The 26,930-nt window shown below is 43.4% G+C and overlaps 1 protein-coding gene across 4 annotated transcripts in view; it reads left to right on the forward strand.

The window, feature by feature from the left end:
* The window catches only part of NSMCE2 (NSE2/MMS21 homolog, SMC5-SMC6 complex SUMO ligase), a 221,722-nt gene that overhangs the window by 190,573 nt on the left and 4,219 nt on the right, over positions 1-26,930 (forward strand). For all 4 annotated transcript variants that reach the window (XM_023530981.1, XM_011360812.2, XM_011360813.2 and 1 more), the window contains 2 exons: positions 20,412-20,512; positions 20,908-21,014. In XM_023530981.1, the coding sequence (XP_023386749.1) occupies positions 20,412-20,512; positions 20,908-21,014 (208 nt within the window). The remainder of the gene's footprint in view (positions 1-20,411; positions 20,513-20,907; positions 21,015-26,930) is intronic.

Below are 26,930 nucleotides of genomic sequence, written 5' to 3' on the forward strand. Positions count from 1 at the left end.
CCTACTGGCCTACGGAAGTGAAGTGCTTCAGCCCAGGCACACGGCAGATTAGACCAGAGTTCCCCACCTCCCCGTGCAGATTAGAGCAGAGTTCCCCACCTCCCTGTGCTCGAGCGGACTTGTTTTTCTCAAGGGTTGGAATTTAGCAGTGTCCATCATATTTAATCAGGAAAGACTTTAGCTGGGAGTTGGCATTTCAAGGACATCTTAAGATGAGGCCTTTAGAGCTCAGGATGTGGCATAGGGATGGTGGCAGAGTGTGTTTGGAAGGATTTTTTTTTTTTTTTCCAAAAGGGTTATGGAAAATCTTGAGGCGACCTAACCTAGAAAGAAGTCTTAAAGCAGTAGATGAGGTTTTTAGGGATGTTTTGTCCTGCACAGAGAAGTCATGGTAGGACCCTGAATTTTGAGCCAAACCCTCAAAATTACTGCCAGTAAAGGACTTGGATTGGCATGATGCAATGGTCGGGTGGTGGGAAGCAGCTCTGGAGATTAAAGAAGAACCTTTGCCCCCATTGCTTGACAGTTGTATGCCAAGCCCTGTGTTTAGCATTTTACCTAAAATATCTTTATCCTCAGAGCAGCCAGACCAAGCAGGTGTTGTTTATCCATTTGCAGATGAGAAAAGACACTCGGGGAGATGGGGTAGCTTGCTCAGAGCCCCTGAGGGCGGCAGTAGTTAAGCCTATGTTGTCTTATTTCATGAGGCCTCTCTGAGAATATTGGCAGGTCACTTCTAGATAGCCAGCCAGAGGGTAACTAAAGAAAGGAGCAAAATGGGAGATATTTCACAGTATGGGGAGAAAAACACACGAGCTCTTGTGGTATTCTGATTTAAGCTCAAGAAAGGTCAAGTGGAAAGTGACTACAAGTTACTTATTTGGCAGATCGTGGACATGGTAATGGAAGAGGAAGGATCGCTTAAGAAAGATAAGCTTATGTCAAATGAAATAAAGTTACTGATTACTTAGCTGTTTAAGGGAGATCAAAGCTGCTTTGTGGACTTAATCTATTTAATTCTCACAGCATCCTTGCCATGTCGATAGCTCCGTCATCCTCAGTCTGCTGATATGGAACCCACCGCCAGATAATGAAAACTGGCTTTTCAAGGACACAGACACAAGCAAGCCGACATGAGGAAAGCTGGGCTCCAGTTTTCTAAACTGTATTTAGTATCCTCTTCCCATTTGTCCAAATTCCCCTAAGTAAAGCACATTTGAGAATTCTGTAAAGGGCACACTTTCATCTCCAATTCACAGAATCTTAGAAAATTGGCAGGTTTTCTTTTCCTTCCTATTCAGTGTCAGATAGTCTAGAAATTTTTACTTTAAGTGCATTATTAGATTTTAAGGTCATGTTTGAAGTACTGCATAATTTATGGAGTAAAATATATCTGGGTTTGGCTATCTCTGTGAACTTCAGTTTTCAATAAAATATGATAATACTTGCATTAGAGTCGTGTCAAGGAAATGGACAATGTATGTAAAATTCTTAGCACAGGGCCTGGCACACGCAGTAGGCCTTCAATAAATAAGAGCATTCATGTTACAAGGCAAACAGGTTCTTAGGTTAGTTATTTTCTTGTCAATAAGACTTTTGACTAAATCTTTAAGTGTTAGTCAAGCAAATCCAGAAATATTACAGGTTCTCTTTTGAAAAGAAGCTTCCTGTATTGCTGTACCAAGCCTGCTGCCTTTTGCCTTTCCCTCAGCATTCCATGTCGGTTATAAGAAGCTTGCATGAGGAGGAGTTCCTGCACTTTAGCTTGATTTCTGTCAAAACAAGATTACCTTTTTACTTGCCCTGTGAGTCTTATGAACCAACTTTTGATTTCAACATTTTTTGGGTTCTCATGAATGTGGTAAGCTGCCATGCAATACGCTTGGAGATAGTCCAGTTTGGGTTCTAAAGAGAGTGAGAGAGAGGATAAGATGATCTAATGGGTTTTGGAACTTGGAAGAGACAGTTGTTTGAATGGAACACTAAACTGTGACTGCAATGTCGTAGGCTTTCATTGCTGCTGGTGACCTTTGTTCGCATTTGGGGGACACATACAGAAATAGAGTGTCCAGGCCTCACTCCAGACCTACAAAATGAACATCTCCAAGAGTGGACCTGGGAATCTAGATTTATTTCTAATATTATTTTCCTTGCGGTTCTGCAACCAGGCCAGGCTTGGGAACCAGTGCCCCAGGCCGTTTTCCAGATGAGGAAAATGAGGCCTGAGAAGCGCCTCCTCCGGTTAATGGCAGAATCCTGCCTGGATCTCACATCGGCCTCCCCGTCAGCCCAGGGTCCTTCCGACTCCTCCCCCAGGCCTCTGGGTCCACTGTTGACTCAGGAGAAGCTGACAGACGAAGCTGTCTGTGTCTGTCCTTTCTCATCTGTGTTAAAGAGAGAAAAACTCCTGACCCTAAAGAACCATTGTGAGGTTAAATTAGTTAAAGTGTGTGCAGTTCACTTCGTTCTGTTCTTTAGACAACTGAAAGGGTGCTAAATTAAGCCATTTTGCAGAGAGGTCTGAGTCATCTAGTGGCAGCTGTCTGTGCCACCCTGGAGGTGCTTTGATCATTGTCATCCAAACGCATGCGTTAAGTCCCATCTGCAGCACAGCACTGTAGGCTATGCTAAACGAGTTACCGAGATAATGGTCTCTGCCCTTGAGAACAGCCACTGAAGGTAAGGGACCCGAAGGTTATTTACACAGCGGCAGAACAACAGTGGTAGGCAGAGAAGACGGGGGAAGGAGGCTATTGAAGTCAAAGAATCTAATCTTCCAGCCTCGAAGGAGTTTGGAGACATCCAGTCTGCCCTACTGGCCTACGGAAGTGAAGTGCTTCAGCCCAGGCACACGGCAGATTAGACCAGAGTTCCCCACCTCCCCGTGCAGATTAGAGCAGAGTTCCCCACCTCCCTGTGCTCGAGCGGACTTGTTTTTCTCAAGGGTTGGAATTTAGCAGTGTCCATCATATTTAATCAGGAAAGACTTTAGCTGGGAGTTGGCATTTCAAGGACATCTTAAGATGAGGCCTTTAGAGCTCAGGATGTGGCATAGGGATGGTGGCAGAGTGTGTTTGGAAGGATTTTTTTTTTTTTTTTCCAAAAGGGTTATGGAAAATCTTGAAGCGACCTAACCTAGAAAGAAGTCTTAAAGCAGTAGATGAGGTTTTTAGGGATGTTTTGTCCTGCACAGAGAAGTCATGGTAGGACCCTGAATTTTGAGCCAAACCCTCAAAATTACTGCCAGTAAAGGACTTGGATTGGCATGATGCAATGGTCGGGTGGTGGGAAGCAGCTCTGGAGATTAAAGAAGAACCTTTGCCCCCATTGCTTGACAGTTGTATGCCAAGCCCTGTGTTTAGCATTTTACCTAAAATATCTTTATCCTCAGAGCAGCCAGACCAAGCAGGTGTTGTTTATCCATTTGCAGATGAGAAAAGACACTCGGGGAGATGGGGTAGCTTGCTCAGAGCCCCTGAGGGCGGCAGTAGTTAAGCCTATGTTGTCTTATTTCATGAGGCCTCTCTGAGAATATTGGCAGGTCACTTCTAGATAGCCAGCCAGAGGGTAACTAAAGAAAGGAGCAAAATGGGAGATATTTCACAGTATGGGGAGAAAAACACACGAGCTCTTGTGGTATTCTGAATTAAGCTCAAGAAAGGTCAAGTGGAAAGTGACTACAAGTTACTTATTTGGCAGATCGTCGACATGGTAATGGAAGAGGAAGGATCGCTTAAGAAAGATAAGCTTATGTCAAATGAAATAAAGTTACTGATTACTTAGCTGTTTAAGATTGGGAACGAGGCATTGCTCAACCAAAGGGGAAAGTTCGAAGCGGATAGAGTAGTTTGTTGTGTCATCTAAACAGATAATATAGTGCCACAGGATGAGATAGATCGACAGAAAACATCATTTATGGCCCCGTATGCATATGGCATTATACTAAGGCACTATAGCAAGGAAGTGAATAGACAGGACTGGGAAAATAAACAGGGAGAGGCCATATGTTACCACACAGCACGTCGTTACATAGGGGAAAGAACAGGGAAAGACGAGCCTGAGGGGACCCCACTGCCAGTAGGAATGGATCACTGAAATGGTTTTGAGGAAGATATGAAAGAGAGTTGAAGCAGAAAGCAAAAGCAAACGCATACAGTATCCTGGAGTCCAAGGGAAGGGGAGAGGAAAGGAAGGAAGACCTATCGAGAGCTTTATTATGTGCTGAGTACATTAAATAATTAAATTAAGTATTCGGTTAAGTGCTCGGTCCTCACCACAGTCCTGCCAGTTAGGTGTTACCCCGTTTTGCAGCTGAGGAAACTGAGGCTCTGAGAGGTGGTGACTTGCCTGAGATCGGGCAGCCAGGGGAGGCAGGGTTCACCTAGATCTGACTCTGAACCCCTTGCTCCTTCCACTCTGCCACACTGCCTCCATCAGAACTTAGGGGACAGCGGGGTGGGGTTGCTGGTTCTGTGCAGAGTCAGAAGCTATAAAAGGATAATGAGGATCAGAACGGATTCGGAGAAGTGACGAGGATGCTGGGAGTCTTGTTGAGTGAAACTGATGGAGAGTAGAAATGGGAGAAGCTGACCACAGGGAAATTCACGAGGTTGGGTTCAGTTTTATTCACCACGTGTGAGGATGTACTGTCTGGAACATGGATGACTAAATATTAGCTTCATCCAACTCTATTTTGGGGAATGCGAGTTCCTTGTTTGAAAATTCTTTGCAAGCCACGTTGGGGATAGGTTGGGCTTCCAGGTTGGTGCATCTTTAAATAATAGTTCCAAGAAATATACTGGCTCCATGTTTTTAAACTGATGGTGCAATCGGCAACACAGACAATCAGCAAGACCTAGAAGCCGTGGGAATCCTTTCCCCAACTGATACTGTGATTTGGCCGTCTGTGATCTATAATGTCCCCGGCCCGATCTACTTGCCCTTTTCAACAACTCGTGGGCTGCCTAGTGTTGATGAAATTATGAGTACGTATGAATTGGAACTAATTAGTAAGTCTTTGAAAAAACATCATTACAGTTTAGAAAAATGGGGTTAGTCCACATGAGGTTTTTGTAATCTCGAAGTATAAAAAGGAGAATGGGCAGGTGTTTTGCTTTACAAGTAGGTTAAGTGTCCCTGGCACAGTAAGAAGTCTGTTTCTTCCGGGAAAACGCATTCCAGCCACTGATTTAATTTCTGTTAGTGTTGCTGACTTTCAACCCAACAGCCCCTCTAAGTATATGACAGGTCTGAACATAATGCTTCTTTGTAGTCCGTTGACTCTTGTAAAATAATGCTGTGATTATAAGGTTTCCTGAATACAATTTTCAAAATGTTAGTAATAACCACATTGCACCTACCTGCTCCACTTGGGTAACTATCTCTATTGCTCAATTTCTACTTAATATTGGTCATAGTTTTCATCACTTGAAATTCGAATTTTATTTGCGAAATTACTAATGCCCATTTATGTCTGTAACATAAACTAGGATGTTGTGCAAGTTTGGCTTACAAATAGGTTGACTCTCGAAGTCAACAGGTTTGCCTTGTATGAAGAGTCTGAACTCTTCAATATGGAGAGTTGTTTGAGTTGACTACCTAAATATCCCCCCAAAAAACACCATTGTTTATTTTTAAGATAATCTGGTTCCTGTCAGGGTAAAATTTTGATAATAATTGGAAGGATAGAGCATTTAAAACTGGAATGAGTTTTTAAGACTGTGGAATCTTCCCTCCTTTCTATTCTCATTCCTGTGTTTTTCAGACTAAAGGAAGAACAAGGTCAAGAACAATAGCAGCTGTGTGACTTTCCAGGTCATATTGCTGATTGGTGGCAGAGCCCGGAACTTTCGGTCATTCCGGGGCACTTTCCACCAAAGTGCTATTTTCTTACAATTGGCAAACAGTTGACTTAAAGGCACTGTGTGTTCGTACCCTACATGTTGGTTTTTTAAAAATTTGCCTTTTATATAAAAGCTCTTGATAATATTTCTCAGACAGCCAGATCAACAGAACGCAAAAGTGTCTCTGGCTAGATTTCCCAAAGTCCTCTTTGCTTGAATTTTCTTCTCACTCTTCTTTGGAAAAGCCATGTTTCTACTGAACTCAAGAATAACAAATCTTATTTGCTCTGACGATAGTGTGCAAACATCTATTGCATCAAAGTTCCCAAGCGAAGTTAAAAACCAATGGTCCCTTTCTGATTTTCATTAGCCAGTGGCAGCAAACATTTCATCAGAACCTCAGAAGCAATACAGAGAAGAAAGGAAAAACCCAGTTAGCAATTATATAGTTAATAGTGTACAAAATGAAAGCCTGCATTATAAAATTCTAAAGTGTCGTAAACTCTGCTTTTGAATCTGCCTGCAGGCTGTCTGTCCTTTCAAAATGCAAGGCTTATTGTCAGTACCAGGATTTTAAATGAATTTATTACTGGAGTAATAAATATGGTATGTATGATTAAATTGAATGTTTATGGAAAAGGTTTTTTGATAAGGACGGAATCAGGCCATCACGATGCTTCAGATATCTTAAGATCTGAAATCAGACCATCACAATGCTTACGATATCTTAAGATCTGAAAACTTATTTAGAGCTCTAGCCCTGAATTTACAGTTGACGTGAAGGGCAAGGATAAGCAGACAAGCCGAGGAGAGCATAGAGTACCTCTTCATAAGATATGGCTTACTTAGAGAAATCTTGTCAAAAATGTTACATGTTTATAATTTATATATGGAATAAATTTTTTAAACTGACACCTAACTGCTATGGAAGGGTCACTGCGTCCTGAGCCAGACTCTTCGAGTTCTCCACGTGGGCCTGGATCTCGCTCCCTGTGGGCTCAGCAGGGCCTGCCCGTTCCTGCCGGGCACTGCCAAAGCTCGTAGACTTTCTACACCGTGTTTACTACACCGTGTATCCTGTCCCTACACTAGATGGTGCATCCTTCAGGTCAGGGGCCCTGTCTCACCGTTCTCGGTGTCCACAGGGCCCACCCCACTTGACAGGCCCTCAGTTAATGGTGGTGGATGGGTAGGCAGAAGAGACAGCGAGCAGACAAGCTCCTTGGAGCTTACATTTTAGGAGGCATTTAAATAATAATAATAATGGGAAAATATCAATAACAGAAAACCTGACCTTCAAATGCTTTTATTGCTTAATTTATTACATAATGTCCATAATAAGGTGTTTATACCTGTGACTGGAGCACCTATCTGCTCTTAAACCCCTCCGCTAAGAATGGCGGCACACCAAGCACGCTTTTTCTCACGTGTTTGCCTTTGCTCATCGTCCTCCTTTTCCTTCAAGACTCCTCCCGCGTGACTGTTGCTCCTGCAGTTGTGTTTTTGCGCCTCCTTGTGAGTTCCCGCGGTCCCCTAAGCTCACGGCTATCTTGGTGCTCAGCTCGCCAGGCCGTGGTGGTCATGGCTTTACTTGTCTGTCTCAGCTCCCAGGCTCTGCCTGCCATGTGCCCCGTAAAGGGCAGTCAGCAGGCGTTCACTAGACGAAAGTTGCATGAATCACACCTTGGCTCCTGAATGAGGAAGAGGAAATCAATTTTCTTTAAATTTTGCTCCTGATCCTAGGAAACTGTAAGCCTCCAACACTGTAGCCTTTTAATGACCTGACATTTAACTTGATTTAGGGCTGTAAGTTTCACTTATCCAACGGCTGGGAGACAGCTACCGGCCTGACATGCTGAAACTCGGTTAAAATTTGAAAGTTAATGCTCTGTACCATATACTGACAATGATGAATTAAGTTTAATCGCCATCTTTGTATTTGTTCTGAAAAATAAAGTAACCGAATTAGTTCTGAAAAATAAGAGAAGTGCTATTTTTCATATTCCGTTTTAGTTAACTCTCATCTATAAATCTGTTATAAATTCAAGCACATTCGACAATGTTCCTTTTTTTTCTTCACTTGCTTTCACTTTGCCACTCTTAATCTCCTTAGGTGTTGAATCATACTTCTGGAATGAAATAGTCACAGGCCTTTTTATCATTAGCTACTTTACAATTTAATTTAGAATAGAGAACAGAATGATAAAATTAGGTACAAGAGGCCTCTGTGTGTCATCAAGTAACCTAGTCTACTTTCGGTTAACAAAAATAAAATTCGCTTTAAGTAATTTCCTCCAGCCCATTTCGAACCAGCTTCGTCAGGCTGTGCGATCAGTATGAGACTTGCTTTCCCCCTCACTGTGGACCGACAGAGTTCCTCCCGACGATTAAAATTTTCCTTTTGATTTCATTCCATTGCTTCTAATTATGGCCCCTGTAATTAGCGTGCTGATTACCTCCCCTGTGTATCTCCTGGATGTTCAGTATTTCTAGCCTGCCCCCTGAGTTTGGCCCCCAAACTCCCTGTTGCTTTTGCCGTAAGAGAATTTTTACCTAAACAAGAGCACTGTAGTCAGAAAAATTGCAGAGCTACAGTACCGCCTCGTCCTTCTGCGACGTCGGGGGACGTGTGCTAACTCTTCGGTGCCATCTCTGTGCCTCCCACATCCTCCAGGTTCGAGCACTCTCGGGGCTGGAGATTGTGGCTCCAACTCAACAGCGTCATCCTCATGTTATGTCAGAAACATAGTTATTTGAGGTCTTTTCATTTTCACCTAGAGTTTATAAAGCAAGTTCTGAGGCTTTTTTCTTTTCCCTTTATCTCCTTCCTTCCTTCGTTTTAGCCTTGCTTCCTGGTCTGTTCTTTCACTGATGTTACTGCTGGCTCTGGAGCTTATGAACGTCTGTGGACTATACACAAGGGTGCCAGGACTTGAATGGGGACAGGCTGTGAAAATGAAAAATAAGATCAAGCAGTCACCTGCTTTGCCCTTCCAGAGACTGTCTCCAGAGTTCTCTTTACTCATGATGTTTTTGTTTCTGCCTTGATGTATTTATTAGGTTTTTTCCTCTAATGATGGCAAAGCATTTGCCTCATCTTTACAGTATCCTAATGAAATAGACAAGAAGAAAGAACAATAACCTGCAGGAAATTCAACACCCCAGGGTGCGTGGGGGGGGGCCCAGCAATGCCTCGATCTAGACTTGACTCACCCTCCTGACATCCATGCCTCACGGGACTCTCTTCCGAGTCTCACCCAGAACCCCTTTCCTGCACAACAGCTAGGGAGTGAACAGAACAATTTTTAAGCCGCCAAGGACCCCTAAAGATAGGATCCCGTGTTCTGATGCTGAGCCCCTAGCGTGAGCCATGCACTCGGGGTATAGAGAGAACGAAAGTGGTCTCTGTCCTTGAGTTGCCTGCAGCTCAGTGGGGGAGACAGTGGCACAAGCAGATAATTACTTGTGATGCGTTAAGTGCCTGGGATGGAGTGGGGGGACCCCTGAGTGGGGAGGATTCCCAGAGGAAGGCAGTGACTGGAAAACTGCCCTCCTGGGATGCTCCTCAGCCCTCTGCATCTCTGTGTGGCCCCCCTGGGCTTGAGACACCACAGCCACTGTCCCTCCTGCTTCAACCTCCCTATCATGCTCCCTCTTGTCACTTGCCCTTGAATAAGTAAGCTTTCGGTTAGGAAAAAATCTGTCCCTCCTGACACGTTTGGGTGTGGATGAGGAAAGTCGTCAATGTTCCACGCTAAGCATATTGTCAACTGCTGAGAATGCCACGAAGGAGGAAGTTTTATAAGTGTGATTTCTTCGTGTTTACAAAACGAACAAATGACTCACATCTATCGTACACATTCACAAGAGCCGTGTCCTAAGCTGATCCTGATTTTGAAGTCATGTGTCTTCCTTTGCATGGAGGGAGGTTATAAGGAGGGTGGAAAGCAGAGGAGGAGGGCGGGGGGCGGGGGAGAGGAAGGAAGGCTTAGAGGCAGGGGCTTGGTCCTGTGGTGTGTAAACAGGGTGCCTGTCCCGGGCTGTGGTGAAGCTTCCCCAAGTCCTCCAGCTCCTCCCTTTCTTCTCGCTCTTGCTCTTCCTCCCTCCCTCTGCCCCCTCCTCCCTCTCCCCTTCCCATCTCTCCTACTCTTCTTCCCCCTCCCCTTTTTATTTCTCTCTCTCTCTCTCTCTCTCCCCCCAGTCCATCTCATTTTACTTCTTCCTTCCAGTCGTCAGGGGTGTTTTTCGGTTATGTTTTCTGTTAGGCTGACTTCAGACAAGACCCTGGAAACGGCAGTCAGCCGTCTAGGCTGACCAGTGTCCCCGATCCATTACTCTTAGAGGTTCGGGCGGCCTTGCCCCGGATTGCTTCTGAGCACTACAGCAGGGAGCTGAGCTGCACTTGAGGTGGCTTTGGTGACATTGTTACGGACAAGATTGTTAAGTCTCACTAGATTTGGACCCTCGGGCTTTGACCTTTTAAAATTTCTTCCATATTAAAGGCACTTTGGGGATTATTCTTTTTTTTTTCTTTTTTTTTTTTAACTTGACTACATAGTTGCCACCATAAAGAAGAATCTTTAAATGGGTCAAAAATAAATCTTGATACTCTATCAAATACATGGACAAATAAGCCTATTGAATGAATACCTAGATTCTGTGGCATTTTGTAATTACCAAGCTGAGTAAATCCCAAGGAGAGACATATTTGCTTAAACTTGGGATCTGTGGGAGGGAAAGTGTGTCTGTCATTACAGTTGAGGGACCCCAGTGAGAACTGACAAATGCGAACAGCTCTGCCACCACCTGTCCTCACTTATTAACACAAATACTTCCCCCTTCACCGCACTTATCCCAAAATAGGTGTCTTCAGGGGCTCTTTAATTTTTGAGGATTAGAGTTTACCATTTTAGGATTAAATTTATCATGTATTTTGAGAAGCTTTACAAAATGAAGTATGACATAAGGGCTAGTTTAGTCTGTTGTTGAAGTCTCACATTCTCTACAGGTATGTCACTATTGTTTTGTCTAGAGCTCAGAAATCAGAGGAGATGGAAGAGAAGATATTACAAAAAATAAATTTTGATGTGCTACCTTGTAGGGGAGCAGACAAATTTGAAATACTGCAACTGTCGACAGGATAATACAGCTGGAAAATATCAGAGATCGAAATGGCGTCATAGCCCCTGTCTTACCCAAAATTGAAATGTCGCAGTTTTACAATTGAGCAATTATAACTTTAAAGTTCCTTTTTTAATACGATGATCTCTGGACTTGATTTCATCATTTGTTTCAGTTTGAAAAATTGAATAAATATATCCATTCATCCTCACTGCTGTCAGCCCTGCTTACCTCATGAATATTACTTGGTCTCATGAAGAATACTCGATGTAAACTATGCAAGCTAAATAATTATTTTTCAAAAATCTTAGAAATTCTTCTTGATTCCCCTACCGCCAACTCACACACACTGTAATTATGACACCTGGACACAATGGAACGTAGTATTTCATCGGATTTTCTTTCAGCCTTTTTTTTTCTACACACCATTTTCAAGATTAATTAATCGTACTACATATACAATCTTAATTTCATTTTTCACCTCACGTCATAACATATGCATTTTACAATGTTAAAGATTACTTTTAATAACTATCAGGCGTTGTGAGTAGTGATGCCACACTTACCTTAGATTCTCAGTCTGTCAGATATCTAGATTTCCCAATTTCTCTATTATAAAAACTGCTGTTTTTGAATGTCACTACATGTACTCTCTGCCATCCCTGGGTAAACTCAACAAACTTAAAACAATTTATACATTTTTGTTAACTGATTATTACTGTACTTTCCAAGGCCATAGATGGTTTGGGGCAAGGGAATAGAATTAGAAATGATCTAAAGCCAATATGGTATAGTTTGTTTCTTGGAATATGACCTCATTAATCTTACTTTTGCACAGAAGTAAAACAGAGAATGTAGGGTGGAATGACCTAGGCAGTGTGATGTGGCTCCCATTCTGGAAAATTAGTAATTAGATCAAGACCCAAGTTGTATTATTCTAAAATATTTGCCTTCAAAACAGTCTTCTTCACTGTTTTCTTCTTATTATCACAGTCTGTTTATATTCAGCAGTATTCAAAACATTCTCTTGTTTCAGCAACCATTCACTCAGTGAACATTTATTAAGTTTCTGCACCTTGCCTGGCTCACTGAGAATATGAAGATAAATGAGATAGAGTTATTGCCTTTAAGGAATGCACCGTCTGGTAGGGAAGTTAGCGAAGTAAACACATGAGTATAGCATGTGCAGGAGATCAGGAGGCTGAAGGAGGAATCGCCTCTGCTTTGGAATTTCATAGCGGAAATTCTTGAGTCTTGAAGGGTGGTCAGAAATAATAGGTAAAGGGCTAGCAGAGGTGCAGACGAGCATGGCAAGTGTGAGTGAACTGTAATTAGTCCGGGATGGATACAGGGGATGAGGATGAGGGTGGGTAGCAGTAGGAAATGAAGATGCTCTGGCCAGGTAATGAAAAGTCTCATTGTCATGCTCAGGAGGCCATGGTTTTAGAAAGATGACTAGCTGGAGTAGGAAGAATAGACTGGGGAGAGACTCAGCAGAGAGAGGAATAAAGATTTTTTTTGCAGATTTCTACATAGGAAATTCTGGGGACTTGAATTAGGACAGCAGCAGGGAGAATGAAGATGAGACAGAGTCAAAATAGTTTAAAGATAGAGATTGGACAGTGGGTAGGAATAAGTTGCATGTACTATCTTAGGTACCTGGATGGTTGGTATTTACAGCCCTCTAAAATAAGAAAATGTAAGGTGGACTCCAATGGGATTTCTGATCTTCTGATCATTGTTTGATTTATACTGTACTGTGGATCCAAATAGGTGCAAGTTGCAGACCTTTCTCAGTGCTGGCTCATCAGTTTTCCTATCACGTGGTTTTCTAGTTAATTGCCCGGAACAGAGAATATGTGCATTAGATTTCCTGCTTTTGCTTGGTAACCCAGAGATGACCATTAAACCTTCTCTTACAAGAAGTGTTAAATGCATGTACGAGTTTGGGGATATTTTCAATATTTATTGGCTTGAAATGGATATTGTATGACCGTCAAAAACAGATTGGTTTTTGTCCCACCAGTAGAATGCTCTGGGTTTGGGTTATTTTAAAACCCTCATATTTTGACACATGACATATTTTGACAACATTTAAATAAGTGGAAGCAAATTATTACATGATGTCAGCTGAGGACAAAGCACATGTCTAAAACAATAGTAGATAAATTAACAAGTACATGATAACGTGAAAGGGTACATCTTATTGAAATGTCAGCTCATTTGGAGGAAATAATTTGAAACTCTTCATTCAGTTTACTTTCAAGATCTTGAGTGTGTTGAAAGACCCGTGGAAGTGAAAGCGGACAGAAATTGAAGATGTGCATAGCACTGTGTCAGCTAAACACAACTGGGCTAATTTAGGCCTCACTCTGCCTGGGGCATGGAAGAGCTCATCCCATTTAGAATCCTGGGTCAGAATATCGTGTGGTTTCTTTTTGGATGATTCCATAGCATATCGTTTTTATTTAATTGAACATGTTTGTTGCAGGTACACACTATATGGGTATTCCGGGTAATAATATTAATAATCATAACAATATTTATTGATCGTTTGCTATTTGCCAAGCACTATTCTAAGAACTTTTCATACACTAACTCATTTAATCCTCATACGGTTCTATGAAGTAGGTACAATTACTAGCTAAATTTTACAACTGAGAAGATTGAGACAAAGACAGGTCAAATAACTTGCCCAGGAGCACCCGACTAAAAAAGTGATGGAACCAGGATCCTCCCCCCAGGCAGGCTGTGTCCAGAGCCCATGTTCCGAATACCGTAATCCTCACTGCCTGTGTGTCCACACCCCTCAGGAGAGCCTGGCCTGGTCATTGCTTTCTCCAGGAGGATCACCTGGATTCCTTATTACACCCTCAGAGACCTTCCAGGTTACTTGATGCAATCCATACAAAACACGTTATTTCACTCATAGCACAGAATGTAAATATTTGTATTTGTCTCTCCTACCAGACCCAATCTTAGTCCTCTTTGAATCCATGCCTGGCACTTGTGTCATGTTTGGTACAGGGCAGATGGTCAGTAAATGCATCTTGAGTTGAGTTGGCTTGACTTGAACACACAGTGCTTATCCTCAAAGAGCTTTCAGTCTACCCAGAAAAGAAGTTCCATCTACATGAATCAATTGAATAATGAAGAAGTTTAAGCCGAAAGAGTATGGTAGAGACAGCAGGTATAAGAGATTTCCAAGACGGCAGATTGGCTGTAGGAGTTGGGTTGGGTTGGGTTGGGTTGGATTGGGACTGGATTGGATTGGATTGGATTGGATTGGATTGGATTGGATTGGATTGGATTAGATTGGACTGGATTAGATTGGACTGGACTGGACTGGACTGGACTGGAGAGAGATAGCTTCTACAAATACAAAGAATCTGAGATGACTAGAGATTATAGCTAAGCGAAGGAGGAAGAACATTGATCAGAATGTTGACCTGAGGTGGCTTTGAATAAAATGCTCACATTTAAGGGGGCGGCAGAGTTGCGTCAGAAAATGTAGGTTGAAATAGTCTCCTTTTTGACACAGATCAGACATTAGCTCCTCAAAGAGGCCAGGACTGCTTTGCATTACGTGACTAAGCCAGGCTCTCCAGGGCGGTGTGGTAAGAAGAGGGAGGGACATTCAGGCAGTGAGGATTACAGTGTTCAGGACCATGGGCCCTGGAAACAGCCTGCCTCTCTGTCCTATGGAACTGAGCTCCCTGAGGGCCAATACCAAGCATGGCTCATGATGCGCCTGGTAGTGGTAAAAATAACAATAATAGCAGTAACAATTTTATAAGTATATAACGTCGGTTCTAATTAAAATATTTGCATAGGATAAATGTCATTTATTGGATCCGCATCTTCTAGCCATTGTTCTGATTGAATTGTATTAACTCAATCTATGTTTGTTGAATATTTTTGTTGAAAATTAAAATTTATTGAATTTTGCCATCCTCTGAAGGTACATCATCTAGGAAATCTTTGATTCCGTAGGCCCTATCTGGACATGATCTGCATCTCTATTCAGTAAAAGCCAATCACATCCAGCAGAGTCTTAGGTGCCAGAGAGATTGGAAGCTAGGATTCAGTTTCCTCGATGGCAGCTTGGCCCAACCAGCTAGCATTCAGGACAAGCACCGGTCAGTCCCAAGAAGAAACTGAGATACAAAACTGGACACTCAGTAGTACCACAGAGTGGACCTCAAAGTCACACAGACACACACCACTCTTAATTCTTTTCCCATTTAGAGTATGAGATAATGTCCAAGTTCTCGGGGGGAGCCACCCCTAGCCCCAGCTGTAGGTTACCGGGTAGGAGAAACAAGTCAGAAATTGGCACAGACACATACGTAGACACTGTAACTATAGAGTTTCAAACTTGGACTCAATGTTCTTTTGCACATTAGGGAGGCCTCAAAATCTTCCACGTACCAGTTTAGCCTCTCCAAAGATGCTGTCCTAGAATAGCGCAAGCAAAATAATCCCAACAGTCCAAAAAGCATTTCAAGCTGGCAACAAATATTTGTAATGTATTTTCTTTATATGCTACTAACTCTCAAGAGAAAGGTGCTTCTAGAAAAACGTCCAGGCTTAAATGAAAAAGCACACAGCAATCAACTTTTATTCCCAGCTGGCATAAAACCGTCTAACTGGTAGCCCAATTTGGGATGCCTGAAGACAGACAAGTGACTAATACTAGGGCTGTGTGTGGCCAGGACCAAATGTATTTTTCTGACCACAAGACCATGTCTGGAGTCTCCTTTGTAATTACCACACAACCTACTGTAATTGTAAAACTTATATTTACTTCCTGCCTTTGACATATAATTCAGGGTCCAAGTCTGCACCCCGAACTAGAGTGAAGTCCTCTCTATTATTTGCCTGAAACTTATAAAAATCATCATTGCGTGAGGGGGGGTGTGCGTGTGTGTGTTGCCACGTCTGTTGAATGTGTTAAGTATATCTTTCTGAAAAATACCCCACTCCTGCCTCGTTGGATGAAGCCCTTCACTAATCACATGTTTATTGCACACTATTCCTGCATGTCAAGGATATTTTGGACTCTAGGAAACATCAGTGAATAGGACAACAAAACCCCTGCTTTCCTGGAAGAGAACGAGGGAGGAAGAAGTAAAGAGAGGGAAGGAGACAGACAAGAAGATAGCACTCACAGACATGTGCTATGCAGAGTCACAACAGAGTAATGTGATAGAGAATGCATAGGTGGTTTCTTTAGCTTGGAGCATCAGAGAAGGCCTCTCCAAAAAGACGACATTTAAACTGGCATTTTAAAATGACAAGGAGTAAGAAAAGCAAAGATCAGGAGGAAGAACATTCCAAGTAGGTTAGTGTAAAGGCCCAGTTATAGGAAAGCCTTGGCACGTTCCAGAAACAGAAAAGACCAGTGTGACTCGAGCATGATGGGTGAGAGGGAGGCTGGTCAGAGAGGTTGGCTGTGTGGGCCACTGTAAAAAGTATGCGTGGGGGGGTCGTGCCCTTGTTGGCAGGGATTCTAGTTAGGAGGCTACTGCAGAGGTCTGGGCAGGAAGCCATTGTGGTTTGGACTAAGATGTAACAGAAATCGAGTAGAGCTGGATTTAGATTTAGGGAATATAGCTTAGAACCAGTCAACGGAACTTGCCGATGGTTTGGATGTGAGGAATGAAGGAAAAGGAGTAATCAGGAATGATTCCAAAGGTTCGGCCTTGAGCACCTAGGAGGTTGATGACTGAGATGAGCGAGGCTGAAGGCAGAACCGTTTAGCTTTTCATTAACAGCCCTAACTGACTAACCATGAGCCCACATCTTGGGGTCCAATAAATGCCCTCACTACCCCCTCACTCTGCATTACTGGGGAATATTCACAGACTTTCGGAATCCTTGACTGTTCACTTACTACTGCTTCAAGCATTTCCATGGTTTCTGCTTCTCGATGTTCATTTTATGACATAAAAAAAAAAAAATCGCATTCTAGTTATTGATATCTGCTGTGGGTGCTCTGTAAATCTTTAGTTCCTGTCCTGGCTTCCCTCAGCACTTGGCTTGGGTGCCCTGGGCCCAGGCACGGATGTAAGGTGCGGGGCTGGGGTCTGCCTATCTGGTTGGAAGTTACAACATACCTGCTATATGTATAGAGAAAATAACATGACTAATTTTCTTGGTTTTTTTCCTTTATAATCAGGAAAATTTTTGTGATCTCTTTAATAACAATGAAACTGATTGAATCTACTCATTTCTTTATTATAATGCCGATGTTTTGCTTTAAAAAGATTGTGGGGGCTTAACTTTCCATGTCTATACAATGGGAATAACAATAGAGTTGTTCTTCGTGGGGTTTTTTTTGAGGATTAAATGAAATAATGTATATGACGTGCTTAGCATAGTAGCTGCTATGTAGCATTCAGTAAACTTGAGCTATTACTGTTAAGAAAATAATAACTTGGGGGAGCAAGGGGTGGCTCCCAGAACCGATAAACTGGTTTTAATATTCAAATTAACAAGGCCAAGAAAATGGAGCCATATATCAATTTACTAAATCCCTGCGTGATTTGATCTTTCTTTTTTCTCTAATCTTCCTTTTACCAGGCTTATCAAAAAGTTTTGTCTTTGAGTCAGCTACATTCATGTAAGTGATATTTATTGCCAGATGTGACTTTTGTTAGCACATGATAGAATCCCACCGTTAATATCACTTTCTATAAATACAGCTTTCGGGTGAGGAAATATTCTGTCTCAAGAGAAGTTTAGCTACTGAGAATCTTCTCTTTTTAGACTCTCGGTCTGTGGGCTATTACTCACTGTTGGCATTCTTCCTCAGTCTTACTTTTGCTAAACCTTCTTCTTTCGTGATCACTGATGTTGATTTAAGTTCCCCACTCAACTTTCCCCAGTGGTTGGCATTGCACTTGAGTTGTGCTTCTTTGCTTCCTCTACCTTTTGAAATTTGAAAATAGAAAATAAAAAACCCACAGCCTTTCGCATTGGTCGAACTCTGTTATTCATCTGACAGGTTTTCCGGTGAATTCCACAGTGTCACATACACAGTCAGAAATCTGCCATTGGTTCAGAATAAGCCCCGTAAGAAACGGACAGAGAGATACTCGTATTTTGACTGTCAGACACACAATCGGAAATGGGCAGCAGCAGGAGGAAGCTTCAGAAAGTAAATTAGGGGCAGAATCCTCCCAGCTCTGCTCTTTGTCTTTTCTCCTCACCTGTCCAGCTCTCCTGAGCCCTTGTGTGGAATCACTGGGTTGATAAGTCTTTCAGGAGTCTGTCTCTCGGTGCCATGAATACCAAAGACAGGTCCTGGGAAGCACAGAAACCCTTCAACAGTCTGAGGAATATTATTTCAGAGCCCTTCCCCCCATGTCATAGCAAATGCACTAAAATATGGGAACCTCCACATTAAGTATAATTTTATTACTGACAGAATTTCTTGAAGATATTTTTATATCTTTGGAAGTTTTTGCTTTGGAAGTCGGTTGGCTATGAACAACTGGTTTAACTTATAATTGGCTATTATCAGCAATTATCTTAGCATACTTGGCACTCCTAAGTTAAAAACTAAATCTAACATATTATATTGCTTCGAAATATTTTTGATTACCAGATCAACAGTGAAGTTAACCTAATATTACATTTTTAGACCTTTAACATTTATTAATTCAATTTTGTAGTTATAAATGGTTTTTGAGGCTTCAGACATTTTTATAGGCCCTTGAAAAGCTGGGAGGGCCACGGCACTATACCCTAATGGCCAGTGGTTAAAAATGCTCTGCCTGGAAAGTCTTAAGCTCTGGGGTCTTCAGGCTTGCCTTCTCCAAGCAGTGAGAGCCGCTTTGAGGGACATTTCTCTAAGAAAATACAAACTGGCGTGCAGACGCCACTGGTCCGATTAAACAAGGCGAACCCCCTATAAAAAATCAGAGTAGTTGGGGGCAGAATCCCTGGGTATCCAGCCTTAGTTCCCTGGGTATCCAGCCTTAGTTCACTGGGTGACCTTGAACAAGCACTCTCCGGCCCTTTCCTGCCCCCAGTTGTGCTTTTCTAGACAGACATTTCATCTGGCCAAGGTGCAAGGCCAGGATCATCAGTTCTAGGAACCGAAAGATGCACAGAACCATCTGAACCTGAGACACAGTTTCCCTCACACATTAAAAGCAAAGTGGTTTTTAACGTCTGTATTACTTTGCCAAAATGAAAGAAGGAAGGGAAGAAGGGAGAGAGTAAAGAAGGAGAAGGGATAGGGGAGGACAGCGCCATCAACCATTGTGTCTAAAAAGCTATCGATTTCTGACATCTCTGCACAATGATGTCTGCCTTTTCCAGAAAGAAAGGCTTTCATAGCAGATACTCTGATTATCCCATTCAGAAGTCACCTATCACCCGTTTTCCCTCGGGTGAAAGGCAAGTACGATATAATGAAAAGAATATAGATTTCGAAATCAAAAAAGCCAGATTCAAGGCTAGTCCTACCACTCATTCACTCAGCAGTTCTCAGAAGTCGTGGGCCAGGAACCCATGAAGACAAAACTGTCTTCATAATAATACTAAGATGTCACTTGCCTTTTGCTTTCTTTTCATAAATGAACTTTTCCAGAGGCCGCATGACAGACAGAATATCATGACAGATTAGATGCATGCACAGATATCAACATCCACTGTCTTCTGATAAGCCAAGCATTAAAGTTCTTTTAAAGATGTAAAACAATGCCACTTTTATCACTAACATTTTTTGTTCTGGGAAACGTAATTACTTTTCATTTGTAGAATGTCATTTCTGTTAACATGGAATGGGGTGGTTATTTTTAAATAAATTAATAAATTATTTAATTCCTCAGCCTTAATGTCTTATATGGCAAATATTTATAGATATAACCCACATTTAAAAAGTGCTTCGGGATCCTCAGTAATATCTAAAAGAATGAAAGTATTCTAAGACCAAAAAGTTTGAGAAACCGTGCACTACCCAACAGTCATTATCATCTACGGAATGTTTCCTTGTGCCTGGAGCTCTGTAAAGCACATTACATTCTTAATCTCTTTTAATTTTTGCAACAAAGCTATGAAGTAGAGGCTTGAAAGAAGACCTTGTTACTAGCCCAAGGTCTCACAGCTGGAAGTAAAAGAGATAACCAGGTCCCTCTGACACCAAAGCCACACTCTTGATTACTGGACAGCACTCCCTCACAAATTAATTCTCCGTAACTTCGAAAAAGTGCTCTTACTGCTCTGAGTCTCAGTCTCCCTGTCAAAAACGGTCAGAATCCTACCTACCCTGCCTGATTCTTTCAAGAGCAGAAGAGTTATTGTGCATCAAAGTGCCTAGCACAGGGCCTAACACCGAACAGACCCTGAGACACTGTTAACCCCCTTCCTTCCATTCCTTCTGTCCTTGGCATATTAGACCAGAGAAGCTCAATGGCTTTCCTTTTTCTCCTTTAGATGGTCTCCAAGCAGACAGAGAGGCCGATGGAACAGAAGGAGTTGATGAAGATATGATCGTGACCCAAAGTCAGACCAACTTCATCTGCCCCATTACGCAGGTACTGTTTCTTCCCTCTTCCCCGGAAAGAAAAAGCAGTTCGCTTCAGGGAGGCAAAAGATGCCTGTTTGATTTCACGTCAGGCATTAAGGAGGGAGGAAGGAAAAGTGACGAGAGTTGAAGAGTATGTGTGGAAGGTTCTTGGGCCGGAAAGAGTTTTCAGTCGATCACATCCTTAAGGAATAAGTTCCTGGCCCACAAGCCAAGTGGCATTGGTGCCACTGGCCTCCCCGCATTTTCTGCCCTAATAATTACCTAAAGCCATGAGATCGGAAGGTTAAATACAGAAAGCCTGGCCCTGGGGAAAAAAACAGTGCCAAATAATTGGTGACTTGGAGAAGTTACTGGAAGTGAGTCGTTATCATTCCTGAAAGCTTAATGTCCCCTTGATTGCAGCTGGAAATGAAGAAGCCAGTGAAGAATAAAGTGTGTGGCCACACCTATGAGGAAGAAGCCATTGTCCGCATGATTGAGTCCAAGCACAAGCGGAGGAAAAAGGCCTGGTGAGTTGCTACAGGAAGGGAGCTGGAGCCTTCCTCGTGGCAGTCAGTCAGTCAGTCAGTCAGTCCTGTCCTGTCCTGTTCCTGCTGGAGGAGGAGACGGTCCCTGTCTCCCTCAAGTGCGGTCACCTCCCACAGAGTGCGAACCAGCGTGGAAGCCGGCTTTCTGGAAAAAAACAATACATGAGGGGAAAATTAGTAATCTCCCCGGGAAGATGCTGAAGAAACTTCAGCCACACCTTTTTAGAACAGGAGAAAAAGGAATTGGATTAAATTTGAATCATTTTTAATAACAGGAATTTTTATGAATATGTGCTATAGCCTGAAAAAAATACAGGACAACCGTGATAACAAGAGGGGAAATCTTTTATATATTTCATTACTTCGGTAACTTCAGAAAAGGTTTAAGTGAATACATGGATAATAGATCAATGAGAAAAAAATTTATTTTAATTGGAATATTTGGAGAATTTTTCTTTTATATGGATATTTGCACCCCCTTCTCTCACATACTCACCCCCGTCAGACCCCCAGGGAAGACCAAGGTCTGTTCCTGCAATAACAGAATCCTGAGTTGGCTAGAGGGATTTTTTCTAAGAATGTGTTCTTGTCACGGATTTGGAATTATCGCAAGGAATGGAATTAGAGGTGTGACCCGTTCTCAATGGACTTCTGATAACAGTCCCTTTGATGTGTGGTTTGCTTCTCCTTCGCCCAGAAATTTGCTGGTCCAGACCTAGAATTGGAATTCCCCACCCCCCCTCGTCCGGGTGTGGACATTTGAGACTGTAGATATCTTGATGGCCATTCAGTCGAGTAATGTACCCTATTTATTCTAGAAGAACGGCCTAATGGTTGCCAAACAGAGAGAGTTCGAGTGCATTTTTATCTGTTCTGAATCTCTAGCGTACGGCGTCTCGTCATGTCGTGTTTCCCTAGTGAACTTTCCATTCCCCCCCCCGCGAATGTAATTTTCTTTGTTTCTGGACTTCTCAGTCTTTCCTTTCTCCTTACTATTTTCTCTGTTCATTCTCTGAAAACATGTTAAGTTTTTACCATAATTGCAAAGAGTGGGTCTTCCCCGCTCGTTCTGTTTCTCAGCCCTTCTTCCTTAGAGTTTGTGACATTCTCGTAGAGTCAGACCTGAGGAGGACAAGCACTGAGCAAAGCTTATTTCTCATCAGTCCCGGGTGGGGGGGAGAGGGGAACAACTCTCAGAGCCGGCGTCACATTTAAAGGGATCTTCCTAATCACGTACTTTGACTTTCTAATGTCCTTTGCCTTTTTTTGAATTGCACGTGATATTTGGAAGCACATTTGTGACAGTAACACTTGTCATTTGGAAAATGTTTTGGTTTTTTTTTTCTTTTTTTTTTCTGTCACTCTTCTGTAACTTGGATGCAGATTCTGCAAACTCTTCAGATTCTCATAGCTTCATAATAACAATTAAGTCCAAGCGGAAGAAATCTGGGCGGTTTACAGGGAAGGTAGTATTTTTCCTGGGCCTTGAAAAATGAAAAAGATTTCAGAGAATGATGAAGAAGAACCTTTCTGGCCAAGAAACTCACCCCACTCAGAGCCTAATATACTTGGTGGATAGTAGGTACAGTTTCAGTTATTACGTGTTTGAGGGAGACTAGAAGGATGACGGGGACACTGGGGGCGTGGTGTAAGGACTTATCGTACAGATGTCAAATGTCTTGATTTCATTAGTTTTCTCATCTATAAGTCGATGCTCATAGCTGTCATTGCCCCACTGGTATGTTTGAAATTGGAATAAGATATCTGTACAGTACCGGGCACACGTTAAGGCTCAGTACATATTATCCATCGTCATCATCACTCTTGCCACCATTATTCTAGAGGGAGTAAGGACAGCCAGCCTAGAGTATAGGAAGTTACTCCAGTAGCAGTTCGCTAGATGGATTAAGAAGGCATGAGGTGAAAATGTCAGTTAGGCAGACTAGGCAGTGTGGTGAGTTATAAGTAATGAGAGCTTGGATCGAGGCAAGAGTCATAGGGACTGAGAAGGGAACGAGAATGAGAGTGATTATGGAGGTCAAACTGTCAGAATTTGGTACCTGAAAGTTGAAGAGAGGTGAAAGATGACTGACGTTTATAAACAGGTGTCCGAAAGGATGGCAGTGTCATTAGCCAACAGAGAGGGCATAAGAGAGGAACACATGTGGGGTCACGTACAGTTGGAGGTCCCAGGAATACAGCCATTTGGAAGTAGCCAGGAGGTGCAGAAAATGTGGGAGAGGTCTCTGAGCTTGAGGTGTTGGTGGTGAGATTATCGGCACCGAGGAGTCAAACCCACGTAGCTGCCAGCGCAGACGCAGCTCTGGACTGGGTGTGACTTCCACGTGGGAGCCAGCAAGGACAGGGCTTAGGCTCGGCTCCCAGCATCTCGGGGCCAGGGGCCAGCTCTGCTCTGCTCGCCCTGATCTAGACCCTCACAGAAGCATTTTGCTCGTTAATGAAAGGGCAGAGGAAGAAGACCTGGTGAGTGAGAGAGGAAGAGAGACGAGAGAGCTGAGTGTCTTGGGCGCCGCTGTGGGGAATGAGCTGGGTCTTGAAGTCGGGTGCGTTTGACAGCAGATTAGAATCCACGGCCTCCTCGCAGCCAACTTCAGAGCTTCCTGATGAAGCACGAAGTCATGTCATTTCCCATGATGCGTGTTAGGTGCTGAGCAGTTCGGTGTTCCCTTCGTTCAGACACGCGTGCGACACATCCAGTTTGGGACCTATCGATTCTTCCTCCTCGATCGTTGGAGTTCTAGAGACCCTGTGTTACAGGCGCTGACTGAATTTTACTGTCCATGTTTCGGTCTCTGCGAAGGCCTCGCTCCACTGGTTTGAGTCAGAATTAAATCGTTGAGACTTTAACCCTAACTAAATAACAGTAGTTAGAATCACTTCCTACAGTACATCTCTTAAGGCTCAGGCTATGTGTTTTCTTACTAATAGAGCTGCCTTATGATTTTTATATTAATAAGGTATTTCCAGGTTTCCATAGTCATTTCTTTCCTTTTTTAAGAACCGGCGCTGTAGTTAACAAGGTCGCATTTACGAGCGTGTAGAGTCAAGCTGTGCTGGACAGAAACGGGTTGAACAGTGGGGCTCCAGCCTGGCGCTCAAAGCCCCTGCTTCACCGCGCAGAGCCTCCGTTTCTTCATCTGCAAAACGGGAATAACAACATCTCGCAGAATTCAGGATTAAAGAAATGGCAGGAATTTCATCCTAGGTCTAGACCAGCAAACTCCTTGGCCGTGCAGAGCTAACGACTCAAGAGAAAGCTTCTTGGACCGCAGAGCACTAAACAAACAGCATCACGGCTCTGCAGGTCGAGGCTTGGTTTTGTTGCTACTTACCTTTCTGTCAGTGACGCATCGCCTTAAACTCAGAGGATGTAGAAAACCATTACTCTCTGTGTCTAGGTACGATAGGAATCCATCCCACTTGGATTTCCAGAGGTGATCTATACACCTTCTTTCTGGAACTTTCTAGAGTTGGATTGGACCTTGGAATTCTTGAGACCTACATCCAGGAGCACACATGACTCAGAATCTTGTACTTTTGAGTCAAGGCCGAGGTTTCCCACAGCTTTCTGCGGCCCTTATGCCCCGGGCCCCCTCTGTTGAGCGGACGCCTCCATGCTTGCTTGCTGCAGCGATGGAATGTTCTGTCCTGTCGGTGACCTGAGGCCAGGACCCAGCCTCTCCTTCAAAGCCTGTAGGTCTGACAATGAGCAAGGGCTTAAGATTAGGTATTGCCACACCTGTCTTGCTCACCAGGATGTCGTGGAGATTAAGATGCGAATGCTTATATAGAGTGCCCTGATTCAGGATCATGTCATTAGGGCCTTGTCTTACCCTCAAAAATGTGTGTCTGCGTTGAGATCAGGTGAGAATCAAGGTTCTCCCTCCGGTTCCTGCCTCAGTCTCTCCTCCAGGAAGCCTGAGCAAAATGCCCCTCCCCCACACTCCCAGGGGTGCCACACCCTTGTCCCACCAGCATGGTCTGTGGGGCTGGCTCTTCTCCACAGGCTTCTTGGGAGCAGAAGCCATGGACTAGAGCGGGAAGTGTGCATTGTAGCACCTGAATGAATTCCTTGACTCTTGTCACACATCATCCTACTTATTTCTCACAAAACCCTCTGCTCTACCTTCATCTTTACAGAGGAAGAAGCCGAGGCCCAGGAATTAAGTCTCTTGCCCGGAGTGTCCCAGCTAGGAGGCATGAGCCCAGGTCTTTTTCACTCTTGAGCCTGTATTTATGTCATCGGGCTGACTGGCTCCTCTCAGAAGGGCTTTTTGGTTAATGCTTCTGTCCCCAGAGTTTATCCCCTGAGTGAGCTCAGACCTCTGTGTTTGACACAAGTCACCCCTCTGAGATGGAGGTGCCTGCCTGCTCTGCAGCTGAGTGGTGTGGTTAATCCCATCAGACATTCTCAGAATGCTCTCATTTACTGACTAAAACCACTGATGTCACCAGGAAGTCCTCCCCACCTCCTGTCCACTTCCCTATCCACCGCTTATTCATTGTCTGGCCATCGGCGTGAAAACCTTTGTTCCAGGAGCAGGGAGAGGCCAGTCACAGTGCATGTTCAGTGGCTCGGAAAACTTTAAGTGAGGGTCATCCCAGCCGCCTACTTCGAGCTGTATTTCCATGTCACAGACGTTTCGGTGATGTCTTGAAAGCATCCATTTTCTTTTCACATTCTTGACTATTTACTTTCGTACTTAAAGGATTCACTTAGAGGCATTAGGGTGTTCGGAACTAGTCTAAGACATTTCTCAAGCACCTCCAGTCCTGACCCTACCCCAAAGCCAGGTCCCGGGACAGGGCGTACCTGGCCCGATCAGATCACCGTGATTCCTTGCCACACGGTTGCCTTTTTGAAATCACGTTCGAACACAGGTATCTGACCATCAAGGGCATGTTTTAGTATTTTAAAAACAAATATTGTTAGCAAGCATATTATTCATTACATTGATCGATGTCCCTCTAACAAAGTCGCCTTGACCCAGAGATCAAGGCTGAGAAAAAGTATCTTTTACATGTTGACCTGTTGGGCTTCCGGCTACTGGACACATTAGAGCTCCTGTGATCAACTTTCTTCACCCTCTGGTTTCTGTATTTTGTCTCGTATTTGTTATTTTTGGTCTTGTTTTGTATTTGCTATTTTTGATCTTAATATACCTGTGCTTTTTGGAGAATTGTCTCAGATCACTGGGCCAGAGCTCTCTGTGGGCAGAAGCTGTATTCATGTTTCACAGTTGGATGCCTAGAACCTAGCACAGAACCAATCACGTGGAAGGGCCAGACGAATGCGTGAGTGTGCGTGTATGTGTGGGAGGTGTGCAGACAGACAGATCATCAACTTTAAACTCTGTTGGAACAGCAGTGATCGGGGAACAAATGACAGTCGTGGGAGATCATGAAGGGAGTGAAGAATATCGAGCAGTGTGTTGCCTGTCGCCCTGTGAAACAGGGATTCTCCCCCACTTTAAATCGGAGAGAACAGAGGCTCAGAAAGGTAAAGTGAGTTGCCTGGTAAAGTGAGACCTCATAACTAGCAAGTAGGTGGTAAAGACAGAATTCAGACCTAGGTCAGCTTGACTGCAAACATTGGCCGTTCTACTCAACCTAAGTCTGGTTCATGTTGAGAAGAAATCAGGTGACTTCATCCAACCCACTGCCTTCAGAGGAGACCACATCTAAACAGAGCCGTGGCTGTTAGTTCCCCCCAGGTGGATGATTCACACGCTGGAGTCTTCGGCCACAGCAGACGGCCCTGTCAGCCCACTCAGTCTCTCCACTGGGAGGACTGGTGGGCACTTCAGAGGGAACCCATGCCAGCTGGGACTCCCGACTCCTTCCCCAACCTGGTTTTCCAGTTGTTCCCCTTAGAGA

This window comes from Pteropus vampyrus, unplaced genomic scaffold (genome assembly GCF_000151845.1).
Source record: "Pteropus vampyrus isolate Shadow unplaced genomic scaffold, Pvam_2.0 Scaffold59, whole genome shotgun sequence".
Classification (NCBI taxonomy): Eukaryota; Metazoa; Chordata; class Mammalia; order Chiroptera; family Pteropodidae; genus Pteropus; species Pteropus vampyrus.